The sequence below is a fragment of the Buteo buteo genome, unplaced genomic scaffold, assembly GCF_964188355.1.
Source record: "Buteo buteo unplaced genomic scaffold, bButBut1.hap1.1 HAP1_SCAFFOLD_74, whole genome shotgun sequence".
In the NCBI taxonomy this organism is placed as follows: domain Eukaryota; kingdom Metazoa; phylum Chordata; class Aves; order Accipitriformes; family Accipitridae; genus Buteo; species Buteo buteo.
The window spans coordinates 76,729-97,726 of NW_027439238.1; the positions used below are offsets into that span (position 1 = coordinate 76,729).

The 20,998-nt window shown below is 46.6% G+C and overlaps 1 protein-coding gene across 1 annotated transcript; it reads left to right on the forward strand.

Annotated features, from left to right (window-relative positions):
* Positions 1-5,439: 5,439 nt before the first annotated feature.
* LOC142027861 (A-kinase anchor protein 1, mitochondrial-like) lies at positions 5,440-17,339 on the forward strand. Its single transcript, XM_075022061.1, has 10 exons — positions 5,440-6,811; positions 8,868-9,001; positions 10,442-10,568; positions 11,114-11,244; positions 13,093-13,270; positions 13,960-14,110; positions 14,745-14,812; positions 16,191-16,264; positions 17,053-17,118; positions 17,260-17,339. The coding sequence occupies exons 1-10, from the start codon at positions 6,172-6,174 to the stop codon at positions 17,317-17,319; spliced, it is 1,629 nt and encodes a 542-aa protein (XP_074878162.1). The 5' UTR covers positions 5,440-6,171; the 3' UTR covers positions 17,320-17,339.
* The last annotated feature ends 3,659 nt before the right edge of the window (positions 17,340-20,998 follow it).

The following is a 20,998-nucleotide window of genomic DNA, read 5'->3' on the forward strand; positions in this document are numbered from 1 at the left end:
CCCCAGTCAGGGATACCTGTGCACAGAGTGGGTTAGTCTGAATCAGAGGACTTTCTCTGCAGTTTGGAGCTGGGTGATAATAGAAAGGTTGTGTGGCCTCTGGCTTATGCGCTAAACTCTCCTGGCTTGCTCGAAGAAGCAGAACATTTGGTCTGGCTCTGTTTCTGGAGCAGACTCCAAAACTGGAAAAAAAACCACCCCCAAAAAACAAAACAACAAACCAACCCTCCACCGTATCTTGAGGAATAGCCACGAAAGGTAAAGGTGGTATTGGTAAAGTGGTACAGAAGCAGTTTCTGAAATTTGCTCCTGTACCTGAAATACCTTTCTGGCAAAGCGGCGAAGAATTGATCTTGCCTTCCTCTGTAATGGTGTCTCTCCCTGTGAATCCTCTAGCTTGGTTGAGGAAACTATAAATAATGAAACGATGGGAGCAGGAAGGTAATAAGATATAAAGTACAGTAAGGAGCTTGATAATCTGATAGGGTTAATGTTAGTTACAAAGTGTAACCTGTGACTTATGGCATAGCAGGAGTGATCAGCCCAGGGCCTTGCGTTAATCCTTTAGGCAGTGCAGGTGCTGAGGGTTGCTGGTGGTTGGTGTTTGTATATATATGAGCTTCTTGGTGATTTCCAAAACACCTGTAAAAAAAACCCCTACAGTTTGGCTAGGTTGATACTTTTATTGTAAACCCATGCTTTCCAGTGTAAATAGAAACTCTTTTGAGTCCTGCTTTGGCCCAGAAGTGGTACTGCTGGAGCTGTGCTGGGCCACTGTTTGGCCGTGACTGTAAAATGAAATACGAACAAAGCCTGGGCCATCAGTGTAGCAGCTTCAGCTGCAAAGGAGGGGACTGAGCTGTTGTGGGAACACCAGTGAAGCTGATTACACTGAAAGGAGATTTTATCTTGGAGATAAAAGACAGTCCGGTGTTGGTGGCGTTTCTTGTTCCAGAGCTCTTGTTTTGCTCTACAGCAACCAGCTTTTTCAGCCTTTTACTGATGTTGTAATTAATCCGGCTGCAAATAGGACTGTTGGTTCTCAAATATTTTAAGGTTGTGGAGAGACTTTATTAGTAGTTTTCTGAATTCAGAGGAGCCTGTTTCTGGAGCTCTGTAGCCCATGTTAACTGGGCTGGGAAAAGGCGGTATTGCTTAAGGGGTATCTCTTGCTGCTGTTGTCTTTCAGTGCTGCTGGCTGCTGTTGGAAGCAGAAATTGCTGCAGAGCACTTTAATTACTTAAGTATAGAGAAACTTACCTGTTCACTTCTTTTTAAAATAAGCGCCATCCGGTTTGAGATCTTGCTTGCCTGGCTCCTACCTGTCTTTGGAGGTTTGTAGCCACTGAGTCATGTTTTGCCAGCTCTCACCTCTGCGTGATGGTGGTTTTGATGGTGGTACACCAGGCTGGCCTGGGAAAAGAGTGCGGGAAAGGCTGCAAAGTCTTGTGGCCGACTGACACCCTGGTGATCAGGAGTGCGTGATGCAAGGGCTTGCAGCCCCGTGACATGGCAGGCCACTGTGACTTCACAGATGTGTCCCTTGAGGTCAGCCTCTGATGCAAACCTGAGTGGGTAGGAGTTGTCTTTGCTCTCCAGTTTGAACCTCACTCTGGAGAGGCTCTCTCTCCAGAGAGGAAGCAGCAGGTGGTCCCTCTGTGGCTGACTGTCTGCCTCCTTTATCTTTGTACGAAAAAGCAAAGAAGCTGTGGTTTAGATACTGCAGTACCCTATGCCAGTTGGACTTTCAATGGAAAAAGAAAAGCCTTACGCCAAATGTAGATCAAGTAAGTCTATGTCTGTTTCTCTGCAGTAATTTCTCTTATTTTAATCTTAACGGTAGGGCCTCCAGTTCTTTAGGTTTTTGTCAACTCCTTATGTCTCCTATAAGGCAGAGCATGTGCTACTGGTTATTTTTAGCATGGAAAATTTTAAGAGCCCACGTGGTCCCATTTAGTTTTAACTGTGCCAACCTTGTCCAGTTCTCTTTCACCCAGATAGTATTTATTTCCTGAGTGCTGTATCACTAACTATAGGGTTTGTAGGGAGGCATCCCGGCCTTGCTGTTGAAGCTACATTTCCAATTTAGCTGCCTGCTCGTTTGCTCTGTGGTCCTTCAGGACAGCCTTTAATTCCAGCCTGGATTGCCACTGCTTTTGGGGTTTGGAAGTGTAACCTCTCCAGCGCTGGGGCGGAAGGGGAGCGGAGGAGGCAGGGACTGGCAGCAGTGTAGGGTATGTCCCTGCAGAGCACCGGGGCTCAGTCGCTTGGGACTTGTCTCTCTTCTTGTAGAGACTTGAAGCAGCTTGCCCCCAGAACAGACCTCCTTGTGTGTAGAAAGCCCTGAAAATCCGGAGCAAGTGCTTGCTGAAGTCTCCTCTCGAACCTTGAGAGTGAATTATCTGGCTTTTCTCTGAACCTCATGCTGCAAACATTTCTAACCTAATAAGGATGTGTATACTGAAGGGTTGTTTGTCCTGGCTAGGGAAACAAGGTGGCTTAAAACTGCTCTGGGACCCTAATGTGAACAAGTAGAATAAGTTGACTGTCCTTGGCGCTTTTTTTTTTTTTTTTTAAGGTAGGCAAGGGTGTGCGTTCATTCTTGTTCTCATCTCCCTGGTCTTTACCAGGAGCTTTCCATAAATCAAGTCAGGATAGAGATTTGGAGAGCTGACTGACCCCTACTCTCCCCTTGCTGTCTTAATCCCATCCTGACCTACCGTGGGGATTATTTAGCAAGTTGGAAAAGTCTCATGTCCTAGCTGCAGCTCTCTGGCCCTGCCTTGACAGAAGGTGTGACATTTAAACCGGATTCCTGACATGCTAGAAAGAAGTGGAAGTGGCTGGCGGTGCGGGGTGAGCGCATACAGTGTGCGAGCTCCGCGCTATTTTTGGTGCGGGACTGCATGGGGCCCTGCGTGTTGGGAAACGGCACTGGGGCATCCAGCCCTTCGCACTGGTTCTGGCTCTTACGAGCCGATCGTCTCCGGTCCAAAGCCTCCAGAGCTGCTGCGTTTCTCCAGCTGGCTCCTCCTGCCTGGAGAGTGCGAGGACTGTCGGGCCAGGCTCCCTCCAGTTTGGCAGTGTTTAAAGCCATGTGATTTGACAAGTTGCCACGTTCTGTTCTGCTGCCGGCAGGAGAATCGCAGGCTTTCTTCCCCCCATGTGTTTAAATGATCCTATTGCCCCTGCAGTCCTGAACTGGCTGTCAAATTGGCAGCGGAGAGCGGGTTTTGTCGCTCTTAAACGTGTTGGAAAAGGCACGTGGGCTTTAGGAGCTCTCCTGTGGAGGCAATGGAAGAGAAGTATGTGCTGCATCTTACAACCGTTTGGTTGAGCAGGTTAAAAATCAGTCATCTTCTAGGCATCACGTAAAAAGTGACATTGTGACCAGCGTATCGAAATCAGGCCAATGAAGTCTTCCCATCACGTTTACGTTAGGAGATGTTTGTTGGTGTTAGCTGTCCCCTAGCCGACCCGGTGCTTTAGGGTGTCTGCTGGCATCTTGTACAGACCCACCGCCTTTCATCCCTTTCTAGCTGATGGAAGGATGTGGAATTCCCATTTAACACGATCACTGATAGTATAATGCAGCTCTTGCTAAAATTAGTCAAATTAAAAACATGAAATTAAATGAGCTTCACAAGGAGCAGTCAGCTAATCCACCAGTCCCCACTGATCTAAATATCACAGAAGAGTGAAGATCTTTATCTTAAATTATATTAATGTTGAAAATGACTCTTAGAACTGTTTTGTCTGCCAGGCTTTGGGATAGGCCTGGCCCTCTGTGGGGCATCCTGCTACTGCCTTCCTGCGCTGCGGAATTGTGTGGGACTATTGTTTGTACAGTTGGTGCAACTTAATAGGGAATCGGATAATAATAGGGCTGTCTGTTTAATCAGGAAAGCTTGCTCGGAATGGACTTATGTGAGCTACTTTAATTTGAGTTTGTGGTACGCCTGCGAGACAGCTTGTAGGGTGGTTCTGCATTAATTATAACAACTTAAGCAGACAGCAGACGAGCACTCGCAGTGGCTCACAATGTGCCATTGTGCTGGAGAGCATAAATGTGAACCTTTTGTCTTGGGAATGTACAGACTTCACCCTTTCCATTTACCAAGTTCCAAAAACCAAACATCCAAATTATTGCATAGGTTTGTTGGTTTTGGTTTTGGTTTTGGTTTTTTTTTTAAATTCCAAATCTCAGATGTTGCCGTTAACTGAAAGTTCATCCTCAGCAGTGAGCCCTGCTACCTGACTGTGTAAAGCCAGCTGGAAGTAACTTGGATTTAGAAGAAAGCAGCTATGAATGTCCAATTAACACACACTCAAGTTTTCTTTGTAGAACAACGTAAATACCTCTTTTGTGATATACTGGAGATATTACTGGATTTCTTAAGTCATGTCTGCAGCTGACCTTTGATTTGGGATTAAGCAAGAAATTTTCTAGTCCCTGTTTTTGCCAGTCATGTATTTACTTGCCTCGGTCGTTAGGACTCCGTGGTAAACAGTACAGAAGCAAGGCTGGCGTCTGAGCTAGCTTGGATAAAGTTGTGTATTTGCTCTTGTGGCATGGGAGGGTGTGGCTGGAGGAGGTGAGAAATCTGGAGAGAATATTAATTTTTCTGAGGCTTGGATGCTCGGTTTGAGCCTGAGGGAGGCATGTTTTTGTCCCTCGGCTAGAATGTAATCAGCTTGTCGTGAAAATCAAGGCCCTAAAGGAGAGTTGTATTTGGAAGCTGTGGTCAGGAGGCTTGCTCTGATAACAAGTTTTTTTCCGGTTGAGACAGACTAAGCATAGTTGACAGAATGACTTGATTGCCTTGTCTTGTCTCGGAAATATTATGCTTCTAAAGAGGAGCTAGATAATGCTCTTTTCCAGTGCGTGGTTCCCATTTCTAGGACTTTGCTATCTCCTGAAAACAATCTTTATTTTTGTTGCTCATTGGCAAAAACAGGCTCTTGAGGCCTGTTTGGAGAAAAATCTGTCATGTGTAAGCATCACCAGACATGTGATGTTTTGCTTTAATTCCTGCTCAGTGAAAATATAAACTGTAAGTGCTTTGCAGCAAGGCTGTTTTGGGGATGTGGGTAACTGTTTAGCTTTGTGTTCCAGCTGTAGACTTTCCTTAAGGAAAAGGAAAGGCATGTCAGCCCTGCCTCGGATAACCCAGGTGAGGCTTGTAAATGGAGGAGCATGACTGGGACATGAGTCTCGGCGGTGTGCAGGTGGGGAAGGGTGCACACACTTTCTAAGTCAGAGAGACAGCTTTCGACTCTGGAAAGTCAGAGAAGCAGCAGCTGTCAACATAGTAATGTAGAACAAACTTTGGAGCTGGGTTCCTAGGTAGTAGTGTCCCTATCCGGGCTGCTTTTGCTAGATAAATACTGCGGTTGTAAGGGCGCTATAGCAGATTTCCCATCTTCACTGCTGCAAAATCTTGTAGAGGCACTTCTGGTTATTGGGAGGCACTTGCTTGATCAGGCTGTAGCTGTTCTTTGTTTAGGAATTCCTACACTGTGTGTATAAAAGTAAATGGAGTAGCTGCGTGTTGCTGTTTAGCGTCTACTTAACTGCAGACTTCTGTCGTGTGCCCGCTCACCAGCCTCTCGCAGTTGCTGTGGATGAGAACATTTGCAAAGCACTTCACCTTCACTGAGCTATTATGTTTTAGAGAAGTGCGTGTTGTCAACCTATGAAACTCTCAGGAATGTGGTGCTGCCTTTCAAGCAGAGAAGTGGGGAGACCTGCAGCGTGTCAAGTCTGTGTCTCGGAGTGCTGGTGGTACCGCTGTGCTGTGAACCCAGCCTGATGCTGGAGAGACTTGCAGTGCCGGATGCTGTCCTTGTGTGTAGTACTGACCTGCGAAGGTGAGGCAGGAGAAAGAAGGTGAAATTGTTTTACATGTAAAGGTGGGATAAGGTGAAATTGGTGAGCGTAATGGTGAGAAATGTCCAGATATTCCTAGTCTTAGGTCAGGATCTTGTTCTGTGGTCTGTTGGTGGAGCAGAGATGTGAATTTAAGGAGTGGCTAGAAAACGAGTCTGTTCATGCTAATAGAAATACCTCAAGGCATTTATGAAACTTTAGCCTTGCTGTTACCTTTCCTGTGACTATTGTAACATGGCTTTTGTTTCTTCTTCTAGACATAATTGCTAAGGATCTGTAAAATGGCTTCACGTTTCCGCAATATTATCCCATATGCCATACCTGGAGTGCTGGCACTTGTTGGCTGCTGGTGGATCTATTCCCGTAGAAAAAAGCATGCAAGCTATCACGATAAACAAGCAATAGCCACTGAAGAAGAGCAGCAGGAAGAAGCGCCAGAGAATGATTCACCACCCAAAACAGAAGCATGTGTTCCTCGAAGACTGCCTCTCTCGTCAGAAGAGGAATGCCGAGAGAACGAAACCTCGACCTCCCTGCTCTCAGCAGGGTCGACGACGCCCTCTCTTCTGTCTCAAACTCACGAGAGGCTAGATCTCTCACAGGACCTTCCAGACCTGTCAGTAGTGACAACGCAGCCCAGCACCCTTGAGGACGACAGTGAAAAACTAGAAACGACAGGATCTCAAGATGAAAGCGGTGTCCCTGCTTGTGTTTCTCTCCCTCTGATCTCAAAGAGCACAGAGTGTCACGGCAGTGCTGCGCTGAGCCTTGTACAGGATTCAAGCTCTAGTGCAAACCAAGATCAGTGGCCATCAGCATCAGCGACACTGACACGAGAGTCTTTGGGAATCGTGGAGGATGGTCCAGGCTTGAATCATGAGCGTCGCAGGGCAGCAGAGGTGGATGGAGATCGCTCAGGAGGTAAGGGATTTGAAAATGCTCCCATGAAAATGTGGTGAACAAATATTTTATGTGCTGTAACCCTTCTGCTTCAGAACATGTTCAGATAAGTCCTCTTCATCTTTACCTTTGCCAGTAGATGAATATTTAGGCCTCGTGTGCAGGTGGGTATGCATTTGCTCTCAGAATTCCCGTCCCTGTAGGATCCCGTGTTAGCTGGGTGATCTTCAGGGTATACGACGAAAGGTTGAACAGACTGGTCTGCATTCAGCACAAAGCTTATTGTCTAAAGCGAAGCATGTGCTTGAGTAGCCCAGTGAAATGGGCTGTGTCTGGATGTAGGCCAGGCTGTTGAACACCTTGCTGGTTTGAGACCTGCTAATGCAAATGGTTTCTGCTTCAGTTCGGGCAGCCTCTAGTAAGGACTGGGTTCTTATCTGTGTTTGTGGGCTGCTGCCGAAAGGAGGCTGTAAGGCAGGTTTCTGAGGTGCTGTTGGATGAACCAGGGAAGTGCTCTGACGAGCTGTGATAAAATCAGTTGGTTGCAGACCAATTACCCTGAAGCCTTTTTGCTTGGAAGGGTAGGTGCATGCCAAGAAATCCCAACAGGGAGCAATGTTCGTGGAGTTCCCCCATCTGTCTCTGCGTTGCTTTTGCCTTCTAGATCCTGGATGATGTGTGCCTGGCAGAATACAAAGCTGTCTGAGCAAATGTTAACCCGTGTGACCTTGGGGATGGATGTTAAAATCCTTTATAGGACCCTGTGGCGCCAACAGCCCTTAATGACAGGATGTCTTTTGTAATTGCTACAAAGTAGTTGGAACGCTGCTTGTTGTGAGACATGGGGAGTGAGTTTGCCAACAATTAAGGATTAAACCCACAAAACATTTTCACTAGTGAGAGTAACCACAGGAGGAAAATGGTTTTGCCTTGTTGTGAATGCTGGTGCGATGAGAAGGTACAACGGTGTGTTGTGGAGCCTGGTGATGACAAGGGCTGAAAGCTCTGCAGGGAGACAGGTAGGGAGACGGCGTATAGCAGGTAAAGTTGATAATGTGGCTCTGTTGGATAAGAGGTCCTACAGCTGACCTTCGCACCCAGGCTGTGAGACTTAAATCCTCATCCTTGTCTAGCAAGTCTATTGCAAACAGCTGCACTGCTTGCCTTTGACTTTCGAGGCATCTGTGCTGTGTTACTTATTAAGATGTGGCAAATGTGAGGCAGCTGTTGGGCTTATTTTTCTCTTCGGTCTTGTACTGGGTGATCTGAATTCTTGCAAGCAAGTGAGGATCTTCATGTTTCTGCTTGTTAATCTGGAGGAAGGATCAGCCTTGTTCTTGTTCTTGATCTTGTTACACTGACTGTATCTGGGATCTGACCAGGAGGAAGCTGTTTGAGTTTGTCCCCTTCCCAAGTACGAATGTTCCTGGTATCGGCTGATGGTTTGGGAACAAAACGTAGCTCAGCTCTGGCACCTTGTTTCTTCAAGCATATGACAAATCTGGGCAAGAGACAATCCTCTACCACAGCTAGTAGTGGGCACAGCTGGTGCTCAGGTCACCGTGCAACCCTCGTTGGGGCAGGAATGTAATGTCAATGCAAAGAGCAGACGAATAGGTTGCACATCCCTCCCTGCATGCTGAACTCCCTGTGAAAAGCCCTGTTTAAACCATGTGGGGAAAATGCAAAATACCTTGCTGCAGCAGCAGCTCAGTGTTGGTGTTAGCATAGCTCTCGTTCAGCTGGTAACTTTTGACTTAAAGTGTCTTGTCTCTGCTGCTGCATAAGGTGTCACCATGTTTGAAGGACTCCTGCTGAACTCGGGCCTCCTTCTGTTGCATTCCCAGAGGTGTGCAGGTTTTTCTCCAGCAATAAAAGGAAACTTGTAGCAGGCCGCGTGTGATGGGACTTTACCCTTTCTGAAATACCAGAGAACCTGATACAGGATCATCCCAACTGAATGCATAGGAAGAGCTCAATGTCACCTCTCTATGAAATTATATATTTTCATGGCCTTGTGTCTGGTAGCTGGATTGTGTGGGTTGTCTGAATACTGACATGTCTGTATGTCTTGTAGGTTTGGATGTAAATAGCGTGGACTTTGTGGACAGTGGCTGTGCCATGAGGAAGACAGTGAGTCGGCAGAACTCTAAGCTAAGAGGAGAATCCAGCAAGTCCGGCGTCGTTATCTGGGAGATAGAGGTTCCAAAGGTAACCAGCCGTTGGCCTGCTCGCGCATCCTGCCTTGCCCTACATAGCCATCTTCTGGTTCTTCCAGCCTGGTACTGGCTCAGTGCCATCCCAGAGAGATCAACAACAAATCAACGAGGATTTAAGCATTTAGCTCCCGTTAGGACTCAACAGGAACAAAGAGCCAGTACACACCTGTAAACAAGAGGCATGTCAGGGTTATGCCCAGGGTAATGTTGGTTGCTGGACTCATTATTCCCCATTATCTTCCACCCCAATCTGTTAGTCCGATGCTCTGAAAGCATTCAGAAGGCTTTGAGGGTACACAGTTATTAAGGGCAGGTGATTTTTTTTTTTTTTTTTTCCCCTGCTATGTAGGAGGGTTATGTTTCAACTGCCTGTCCAAACCCTTCCTCACAAGCTGAATGCTCGTATGAGCTATTCTGTAGAGCTGCTGTGTCTCTGTCTTTATAGTGAGCTTTCTTTTGCGTTGAGAGAGAGACTGTGTTTTTAGGACTACGTTCATACCTTCTTCCCTGCTTTGTGTATGCAAAATCATCTGTGGCTGTCCTGCACAGCATCGCTCTTGCAGTTCTGCTGCTCAGCAGACCCGAATAATGACAGCCAGTAATGTGAGACAGCAGCTCCCGGCAGGATAAGCATGCTGCCTCGAGTGCTTGGATGCTGTGAGCCCAGGGAAGACGTGTAACGTGCATTTTAATGGACCAGTAAAACACAGGCTAAAGAAGCAGTTCTACAGCAGAAAAATATGTTTCAGTGTTTCATGAAGACAGGCTGTCACTTTTCTTGAAGTAGCCAACTCTACATTGTATAGGATTATCCATACTGACTTGGGCCCAACACTTCTGCTCTGGTACCTGGTCTCTGACAGTAGGTGGTGGCAGGTGCCAGTGAAAGAGTAGAAGTAATAGGGCATGCAAAGACATCTCTTCATCATCCCGCACAGCTGTCCTGGGACTCTGCAGTCTAATGGGCATGATAGCCTGGTTTACTCTCCCATGAATTTGTCTACTCCCTATCTAATCTAATTAGCTTGTTTAAAAATTGCTAAAACTTAGTATTTCATATTTGAATGAAAAAGGCATGTAGCATGCTTTTTTAAAACAAGAAATGGTAGGAGATTGGGAGAGGACGTGACTTCACTTGACTGTAGGAAGACAGTAGCTTTTACCAGGCCTGGTAAAAACCATCGTGTCTTTGTGTCATTCTACAAGATACGAAGACGGATCTATCAAAACAAGCTGTGCTTACTGATCTGTATCTACCTTGACTTGTCATAGACCTGCTGAACTCTGCGCTGGTCCAGCATTCCCTTATACTTATTCTGCCTGGCCCTGTGCTACAGGAACTGGGAATGTGGGTGAAATAAGCCACAGAGAACGGTGTTGTTTGATCTATGTTTCTCTTCCTGACTGTTGCTTTCTTGTTACTTTCATAAAGGAATTAGTTGGCCGCTTGATCGGCAAACAAGGAAAATTTATGAGCTTCTTGAGGCAATCGTCTGGTGCCAAAATTTATGTCTCAACACTACCTTATTTCCGTGACTCCCAAGTCTGTCACATTGAAGGTAAGCGGAATGTCTCTTTATTCATGGTCTAATATGTAGCTTGGGGGCCTTAATTAGATGGGCAAGGAATTTAAACAGATTTAGTGGCTTTGTGAGCCTAGTGCTTTACAAAACTTTTCTAATCGGTGCTGTTACAGTAGAGGTGTATGCCAAGTTGCCTGTGCCTTGGCATTTGAACCCTCTTATTCTAGAGGTGAGAATGCATTTTAACATCTTCGGCTGCTGTAGTTTAACCAACACGTTTTGAAGGATCCCTTCAGGCTTGAAGGAGGAGCTATGGGATGTGTATCAGCAAGTGCGGTCTTGACTGTGAAGGATGTTAGATTAATTGTGGCTGAAAAATATCTGCCAGTGAATTGGGTTCATACTGGAGGCTAACGCTGTTGAAACTGGGGCCTGAGTTGCTCATGTTGGTCTGATATCAGGTTACATGGCCAATCTATTAAAAATTAAATCGTTGATGTAGCGCAGAAGGCACTTCACGGGGTGGGGGTGTCCTCAGCATATCTGTACTACAGACTTTCTGTGGGATTTTTGTCTTCCAGGCTCTTCGCAACAAGTCGAAAAAGTACTGAGCCTGATTGGCAAGAAGTTCAAAGAGCTGTGTCTCACCAACATCTACGCTCTACCTCCACCAACACCACTGACGCTTCATTCCCTCCTTATGACTGCCTGGGTAAGTCCCAGCTTGCTGGCTATGCTGATGTCAGGGTGGAAGGCTGTTGTTGGTCGCTGCTGTCATAGTATGCTACGTCAACGTGGCTGGTTCACAGATGCCCTCAAAACCAGTTGGATTTTGTGTGGCTCTCTGCTGTCCAGCTTATGTAACTGTTACAGATCAGATTTGCCTACCTGCTCTTCCACTGCAGTTTCCATTCTGCCTGAGCTGAGAAATGTAGAATCATAGAATCATTTAGGTTGGAAAAGACCTTTAAGATCATCAAGTCCAACCATTAACCTAACACTGCCAAGTCCACCACTAAACCATGTCCCTAAGCAGCACGTCTACACGTCTTTTAAATACCCCCAGGGATGGTGACTCAACCACTTTCCTGGGCAGCCTGTTCCAATGCTTGACAACCCTTTCAGTGGAGAAATTTTTCCTAATATCCAATCTAAACCTCCCGTGGCACAACTTGGGGCTGTTTCCTCTCATCCTGTCACTTCTTACTTGGGAAAAGAGACCAAGACCCACCTCGGTACAACCTCCTTTGAGGTAGCTGTAGAGAGTGATAAGGTCTCCCCTCAGCCTCCTTTTCTCCAGACTGAAGAACCCCAGTTCCCTCAGCTGCTCCTCATAGGACTTGTGCTCCAGACCCTTCACCAGCTTCGTTGCCCTTCTCTGGACACGCTCCAGCACCTCAGCGTCTTTCTTCTAGTGAGGGGCCCAAAACTGAACACAGTATTCGAGGTGCAGCCTCACCAGTGCTGATCCCTGGGTGGGCGATCCCTGCCCTGCTCCTGCTGGCCACACTATTTCTGATACAGGCCAGGATGCCGTTGGCCACCTTGGCCACCTGGGCACACTGCTGGCTCATATTCAGCCGGCTGTTGACCAACACCCCCGGGTCCTTTTCCACCAGGCAGTTTTCCAGCCACTCTTCCCCAGGCCTGTAGCGCCGCGTGGGGTTGTTGTGACCCAGGTGCAGGACGCGGCACTTGGCCTTGTTGAATTGCATACAACTGGCCTCAGGTCATCCATCCAGCCTGTCCAGATCCCTCTGGAGACCCTTCCTACCCTCGAGCAGATCAACACTCCTGCCCAACTTGGTGTCATCCACAAACTTACTGAGGGTGCACTCGATCCCCTTGTCCAGATCATTGATAAAGATATTAAAGAGAACTGGCCCCAAAACTGAGCTCTGGGGACCACCACTTGTGACTGGCTGCCAACTGGATTTAACTCCATTCACCACCACTCTTTGGGCCTGGCCATCTAGCCAGTTTTTTACCTAGTAAGAGTACGCCCATGCAAGCCATGAGCAGCCAGTTTCTCCAGGAGAATGCTGTGGGAAATGCTGTCAAAGGCTTTACTAAAGTCTAGGTAGACAACATCCACAGCCTTTCTCTCATCTACTAAGTGGGTCACCTTGCTACAGAGGGAGATCAGGTTAGTCAAGCAAGACCTGCGTTTCATAAACCCACGCTGACTGGGCCTGATCACCTGGTTGTCTTGTACCTGCTGTGTGATGGCACTCAAGATGATCTGCTCTGTAACCTTCCCTGGCACCGAGGTCAGACCGACAGGCCTGTAGTTCCCCGGATCCCTTGGGTAAATAAGTCTTCCGACTGCTTCATGCCGATAGTCTTTTTGTATGCAAGGCGGGCCCCGCCTCAAGTCTGATTTCTGTTAGAGCAGCAGGGAGTAACAGTGAGTAGCTTTTGGAAGTGAAATACCGGAGTGCCAGGGCTTTTCCACCCATGGCTGTAAGCCTCAGGAGTTGCTGGTGGAACATGGAGTTGCTGTGAATGAAGCTTGTGTTGCAGTGAACGCTAATGAGAATTTCTTTTCTCCACATGACAGCTCTTCCTCCCAGACGGAGTCTCTGTAGAGGTCGTCGTGGCAAACCAAGTCGATGCAGGGCACATGTTTCTACAGCAGCATACGCACCCCACTTTCCATGGTCTGCGTAGCCTCGACCAGCAGATGTACGCCTGCTATTCTCAACTGGAAATTCCAACCCTGCCAACTCCAGTAGAAGGCATGTAATGTGATTGCTCACAAATTGTTCAGCTGAGAAACTTCTAGGGTCACACGAAAGCCTGATGCCACTGAGTTAGGCTTGGGAAGTTTCCCAGTGGATGAGAATGTGATAGTTCACTTGTCATTTCATATTTTTTTAAGCCGCTGGCAGACTACAGATGCTGCTCTACTCTTCCTTACCCCACTCATCCCTAGAGTACCTCCCCAGCCACTTAGTTGCATGTTGAAATTCAGAATGAGATAAAGTCCATCTCAGGCTATTTCTAATCAACTTGGCATCTGGTGTATTTTTGCTGACAAAGTATGGAACTACTCCCAAATCTTCATAGTGTCACAGTCTGCACGTGGTGTAAAGTGGAGGGTGCATCACATGGAAGGGGGTTACTAGCGCTAACTTTCCTTTTTGGGGACAGACCTCACTGTTAGTGACCGAAGGCTGGAAGGGAACTGTACACCTGGGTAGAACAGCATGGAAGTGGCAGACAGAGACTTGAGAGTAAAACCCACTTCTCCTGCGTCCCAGCTGCAGGCCTTGTCTGGTGGGGGTGTGGGTGGTGGTGAAAGAAGATGTTGGCAGCGTAAGAAATGCTGTTGATTCTCAGTAGATAAGTACTGATGCCTGAAGTGCTAATTTCTGGAAATCCACTTACGCTGAGCCTTTCTCCTCTGTACTCCTGTGTTTTGCAGTTGGCATTATCTGCGCGGCTCCAGGCCTGGATGGGGCATGGTTCCGGGCTCAAGTTATTAGCTACTTCGAAGAGACCGGTGAAGTGGAGCTCAGATACGTGGACTATGGAGGATACGACAAAGTGAAGATTGACACACTCAGACAAATCAGGTCTTTAGCTCCTCTTCTGTGGCCTAAGGCAATATCTGGCTTGAATCTTCATATACCGTTTGAATTGCTTATAGGTTTTTCCACAGCTGAAGCGGAAAACGGTGGAAAGGTTTGGCTCAGCAGCAGCTGTGAATTCCTTGGGAGCACAGCAAGCTCTTGCAAGGCTTTTTCGAAGGGGAGGGGAGAGGAAATTGCAACTTCTGCCACTTCAGCGTGGAAGCTGAGTGAAAGGATGCCTTCAGGAGGCCCTAAATTGTAGTTAATTGATGAGCTAGAAAGAAGATTCAGATTCTCTGTGCCCCAGCCCCATTGGCTGGGAGAGCTGTATTGGATGGGGGTTTTCTTAGACAAGCCCATTAAATACTTGATTGTGCCCCAGAGGTGGGAGAAAAGCAGTACAGCTTCCATTATGGAGGTGGTTTTTGCTTGGAGCCCAATCCAACTTGGCGTGCTAATCAGACTATTTATTGCTGTTGCTTAGATTGCTGGGAGAACAATCTGATTTTTTTTTTTTACTGTCATCAATTTCAAACTGAATTCCTGTAAGGTGACATTGATTAATCAATTGCTCTAAAAGAATACAGGAGAAACTTAAAGCCGTGTTCTTACTCTGATTGATTCTCTTTTCTTTAAGGTCTGATTTTTTATCACTACCTTTCCAAGGAGCAGAAGTTTTACTAGACAACGTGGTGCCACTCCCAGGTAATGGAGCTCTCAAGACATACCGTTGGTGCTCCCCCTGCAGGTTTAAATGGATACCAACTGTGTACAAGCGATGATTCTGTCTAAACCTTTTCCCTCCTATTGCAAGCGCAGCCTCTGATGTGACTAGAGCAAGATTGGAAAAATTGTATTTTATTCTTCTAAATGTGCTAGCATGGCATAACCTGTCAGGCTCCAGGGGAAAGATGATAAATGTTCAGGCTTTTTCCTGGGTGGAGGAGAGAATGAATTACTCTCCTAAACAGCAAGTTGGCAGGACTGGCAGGGTACAGGTGAAGCAGCTGTAACTACTCTGCCTTCTTCTGTCATAGAGTAGCTGTAAACGCAAACTTAGTTTTTAATCTGCTAGATGAATATCTGACATTTTCCTACTAAAATGACTGATGTGTATAATTCTGTGTTCAAAAGACTACCCTCCAAGCACTGGAAGAATGTCAGTCACTACCTAGAAATGCTTTGGTTTGCCCCCCCCCCCCCCTTTTTTTTTTTTCCTTTTTTCTAGTGGTGTTAGAGATGCGTGCTCTAACCAGGAGGTACAGGAGGCTCTGCCAAGACTGTAGATGGATGGCGAGGTTTAAGCTGCTTCTTGCAGAAGTCAGTGTTTTCCATGTTCCCTGAGGTAATCGACCTCCTTCGGGATTTGTAAGGAGTTCACTTGCTGCTGGAGGCGGTCTCAGGGTGGGGAGCACAAAGGAGAAACTTCATTTTGCAGTGATTTGGTAGGAAATAAGCAACTTTCCTCCAAAATGAAAATACTTCTGAAATGTCTGGTCTGCAGTGTAGATTGTAACTGTATTGCCTGGGACACAAGAGTTTCCTGCTGCATTACAGGTGTGGAGTTAGCAACAGTGCCCACGTAAGCTGTGCAGGCTGAGAGACCTGAGCTGCCAAGAGTGCATTTGGCACTGTTCAGGTGCCAGCCGGCCTGTGATACAAATGCTTCGGAGTTCCCGTTCACAGTATTGCACTCTGTGCAGGGTCAGTAATGTCCTGAGGCCCCTGAGCTTAGTTTATTAAGGATCAAAATACTAATGGCAGCTCAAACGTACTGCAGAAGTAGACTTTTCTGTCTTTAAAGCCTCCTAATTCATCAGCCACTTATGTTCACATTAACTGAGCTAGTGGCTTTAGAAAGCACTTCATCCTTTCCCTTCAGCAACACAGCAGGCACAATACTTGTGTGATCTCCAGCTTAATAGACTGGTTTCAGCAAATGCGTACAGCAACAGTAGGTGAGGATTCTCTGGCCTAACTTATGTAGGAGGTCAGGCAAGATTAGCTTAATAGTCCCTTCTGGCCTTTAAAGCCTGTGAAGAATATATCTCATTTGTTTTCTCCTGCTCTTTTCTTTCCCAAGACGAGGATCACTTTTCACCTGAAGCCGACGCCGCTGTTAGTGAGATGACCAAAGGCGCAGTCCTAGTGGCACAGGTACACGAGAGCTGCCTGGAAGTCTGGTTGCCAATTTGACTGCTGCTGTTGTCCTCTCTGCCCCCTCGCATACCGTGCGTGTTAAAATCGAAAACAAAGCCACAGCCTGTAAGCCTGGCTGCTGGGCAGGATTCTCGTCGAGCAATCTCGGGCGCCGAAAACTTCCTTGTGTGGCACCAGGACCACTCAGGACTGCCTGGCTGGGAAGGGATGAGTATTCCCTCTTGTTACTGATGCGGGCAGAGAGGAAGGGCACCTGGATGGATTTACAGAGCACAAAGTGGCCTGTTGTCCAGCGGATCAAATATTCACCTGGGTCTGCGCTGCTTTGCCAGTCTCAACAGTCTTTGCAAGACTGACATCCAGGACTTGGCCTCTGGCTGGCCGGAGGGAGAAGTAAGGGCATCCCAAAGGCTTCTGCATGCAGTGCCTGGTCTCAGCGAAGAGGCACTTGCCTCTTCCGAAGTGCCTCTGACAGTGGCTGTAGCTGTCCACGTAAGGCAGTTGGGACGAGTGGGAAGCCGATAGCGCTTGTGACGCTCAATCTCGCAGCTTCCTTGGGTTTTAGTGCAGTGCTCAAATGCATCACTAATTCTAGCAAGGGCACGGATTTGAGCGACCAGAGCGCACTTGCCAGCAGGGTGTCCCAGCTGCCTGGTGGCAGGAGCTACATTTCCACGAGCCTACGCTGAGTCTGAGGATCTGATATGCAGTGAATGATGCTAGCCTTGCACCCTGCACGGCTCAGACCAGAATTGCTGCACGCTAATGTTCTTCTGTGTTTCCAGGTCACAAATTATGACAGCGCAACAGGTCTGCCACTGATACAGCTGTGGAACTTGACGGGAGATGAGGTGGGTATGTTAACATGCCTATTTTTTCAACACTGATAAGGTATATGATTATGCAGACTTTTTATTGCTGGTTAGGAACTTGCTGATGCTTCTTGCTAGTAGTTTGTTCACCTTTCTACTTTTTTTTTTACCTCCTTTTAGGTGGTGTCGGTAAACAGAAGTCTGGTGGAAAGAGGGTTTGCTCAGTGGCTTAACTACTAGCGACGTCCTAGATGCCTCGACAACGCTTTCTACAGAGAAAAATAAAAGAAGAAATCTTGTTTTGCGCTGTTACAATTTGGTTTGGCAACCTTTCATAAGACAACCTGTTTACACCTATGTGTGGATTTTTGTGGTCCATTGAAACTCATCCTGCTCAACTGTTACCATTTCACTAGAAACATGTACCTCATCTGGGTGAAAGCTGGGGTGTTAAAAGCCATAATGACAGATACTGTAGCTTTAAAGCAAAAAATCCTCCCCGGCCTCTACTTAAAAGTTGAATGGAAAAAACCTTAATACCTGGGGGCTTGCTTGAAGCTAGCAAATGCCCCGAAATGTTAACTGTGGTTGCATTTTTGTTCAAGATGTATAAAGCCCCGTGAACTTAGCGTCTGCTTTTCTTAAAAGCTACAACGGTTGTCCTTTTTTTAACAGGCTCTGCCTATGAAATTAATGAATGTTATTAAGGAATTTAATGTTTAGTTACGGATTTTTCTATATTGTGCCACTAACCTGCACAAATAACATTCATCTTGTGTCTTCCTTATGCCAGGAGGTAGATGAATTGCATTCGTTGCACTTACTGTGGCACATGTCTCACTGCAGTCATGGTTTTTAGGCTTGATACGCTTAAGGAAGAAAGCTTTTCTGTGCAGATGCTTGAAGTGCAGGGTATGTTACCACTACAATTTTTGCTCTGAAATGTCATGTATTTAAAGAAAAGAACTGATTGCCAAGCCCAATTGTAGTTTATATTTTTCTAGCTGTGCAAGTCTGTAAACATATATATAAAAAACCATTGTAATATTTTGTACAAGAAAAACACTGGAAACAAAGGGAACTTTACAGAAACTTTTTCACACCAAAATGTCCTATGTAGGTAGAACTGGTTTGGAGTGCATTAGGGTAGCCAACATACTTGGAGCATCTGAATGTTGGGAGTGTTTCAGCTCTGCTGTATACAGGATTAGTATTCCCTTAGATTGCTGTCTGGCTTGAATTGTGATCACTGCATTCTTTGCTATGTTGCTGTACAGATCTGTTTAAAAAAAAAAAAGTAACAGCTTGGCATTAATATTGCAGTGGTGTTCTCAATTTTTTTGTGTTCCTTTTTAGATTTCTATTACATATTTAAAATTTTGCTCAAGTAATTTAAGCCAACTTAATACTCTTAAACACACGCCCTCTAATGTATATCATTTTAGATATGTATTGAGCTGGGATTTATTGCTGGCAGAGAAGATACTTGCCAGGAAAATGTTGATGTAGTCAGTCCTCAGAAGTTTTTTCTGGTGGGTTCAGGGATGTCCTTACATCCTTTGAGCTAATGTGTTGGTGCATCACATTTGGATAGTTGCCTACAAAAGCATTTGGTCCGATCCCTTCTGATATGGTATGGTTATATCTTTTTTTTTTTGAGTTCTCTACTATTCGGTGCTTATGATTTAATGTTCATGTTTGCAATAACATCCAATGAAACCTAAATTTGGTAACTCAGTTGAGTCTATGAAACATATATCCTTTTGGAATGTTTCTTTCCCTTTCAATTAAAGCTCGAATTTTAAGCCATCTTAATCAAACTGTGATGACTGAGAGCCTTCATTTCCTGACCTCTTGCGATGTAGGGTTGGGAAGGGAGCTCCATGGGCTAAACAGGTCCGATAAGATCCTGATGGCTTTTCAACAGATGTAGAAAGGTCAAGCTTCAAATCTCCTGGGTTTCCTTTTACTTCCAGCTGAAAACTGGGTTTATTTTTATGATGAATTACTTATTAGAAAGCCTTAGTCTGAGCACCGGTACTCAAGGCTGTTGAAACTGTTATATATTTGTGGAATTCATTTACTCTAGACTGGGGTTGTCCCTTTTGCCACACTTGTGTGTTGAAAAGTGAAACTTGGGAGTCTGTTGTGCGGGCTATAAAATCCCCTCTTTAAAATGTTGACCGGTTTCTTGTCCAAGCCAAGCAGTGCAATTTGGTGTCCTAGTGAACAGTTTGTCCTCACCCTGGTGTTGGAGCACCTTGCAACTGGGAAAGTCTACTCTTGCAGTAGAATGTATTCCACTGTGTGGAAAAGAAGCAAAGGCCTGGGCTGGACCGACTATGCTTGGGCTGCACAGAGCAAAGTGTGTTAAACTCAAAAGTACTGCTTTGGTGGTCTGTAGATGTGTACACATGCGCACACAGTTGTTCAGAGTTCCACATACTGGTCTTCCAGATCTCAAGGATTAAAACAAATCCGTTGGGTTCACTGCAGAGTATACGTACAACCCATAGATGCTCTGGCTACAACTTGGTGCTGCTTAGGCAAGTGATATGTGAAGAATAAAACATCGGGGGTTTTGGTGGGGGAGTAGTGGGTCTGGACGTTAGCGCAGTTCGAGAATGTCCATCCTTACTGCTTCTCACCCCAGGAAGAAGGTTTCACTTCACAGGGTTTCTCAGTCCTTGCTAGGCTCCAGTATCCGCTGAGGGATGCCTTTCACCCTCAGGCGTGATCTCCCAGGTAGAAATTTGGTAGCTGGCTTCTTGCACTGTGGGTGGTTAACGTTACTGATAGCCTGAGCACCTGAGTGGGGTGTGTGTGTGGCATGCTGAGCTCTCTGCCACGGTTGCAGGCAGCCTGTCTGGATTTGCTGTTTCAAATTGCCTGCCAGTCGTCTTTCCTCGGACAGAGTTTCTGGCCGAGGGGAGGAAAAAAGCTGCCATGTATCTGTGAAGGAGGTTGTCTGTCCTTCAGCTCTGTAACTTGGGTTCAGCAGCTCCAACAGTGCCTTACTGAGTACCTTCCCTGCTAGGTGAGGTCTCCCCCAATTAAACCAGTTCTCTTGGGCAGGAGCCAACCTCCTGAGGAGGGTTTGCGTTTCAGCCTTAGGGCGGTGTGACCTTGTAGCTCTCTCCTGCCAGTGCCTGGCGTGGTGGACAGGCTGGAGATGAAAGGTCAAGAGAAAATGAAGAGCCCTGCGCTCCGGTGTCAGTCTGATGCAGGTGCAGTGCCCAGAGGAGTTCGCTTGCATGTCTTCTGAATTTGTCTCCCCAGCTTTTTCTTTACTGAGGGAAGCTTTGTCCCCTGGGGCTAGATTCATGCTGGGCCGGAGAACTACAAACTGTCAGTGGTTGTGTGAGGAGGAGAGAACTGTTGCAGCTTTCTCTAGCTGCGACCTGGCCAGAACATGGGAGTATAAAATAATAAAAGCGTGGAAGTGGCTGGGCTGGGGCTTCGCTGGGGTGAGCCGCTTGCAGGGAAGGTGCAGCTCTGCACGGGGTGGGTAACGCCGCAGCCCCCTCCCTCCTGGGAAGATGCTGGTCCCTCACGAGCATGGTACTGTGCAGGTACTGTCTTATCCTTCTCCACCTCACACCAGTGCTCTTCTGACTCATTGTGAACAGACTTTTTTTCTGCTCTGAAGCCTGTCCCGATGCTGGAGTCTCGCTGAACAGGTGAAATGGAGCTGTTGTCATCCCGGTGGGATGTAGGAGCAGGGTGGCTGCAGTCCAGGAGGCTTGCTTACTGAATGTCAAAGTAGAAGAGGAAGAACAAAATTCAGAACGACAGTCCTGAGGTGGTAGCACCATCCCAAGGGAATGCAGATGCTGCAGTTTTAGGGTTTGGAAGCAAATGGGTCTCCCTCAGCTGTATTCCCATATCCCAGAGAGCTTTCCAAGATACAGTCCATAGT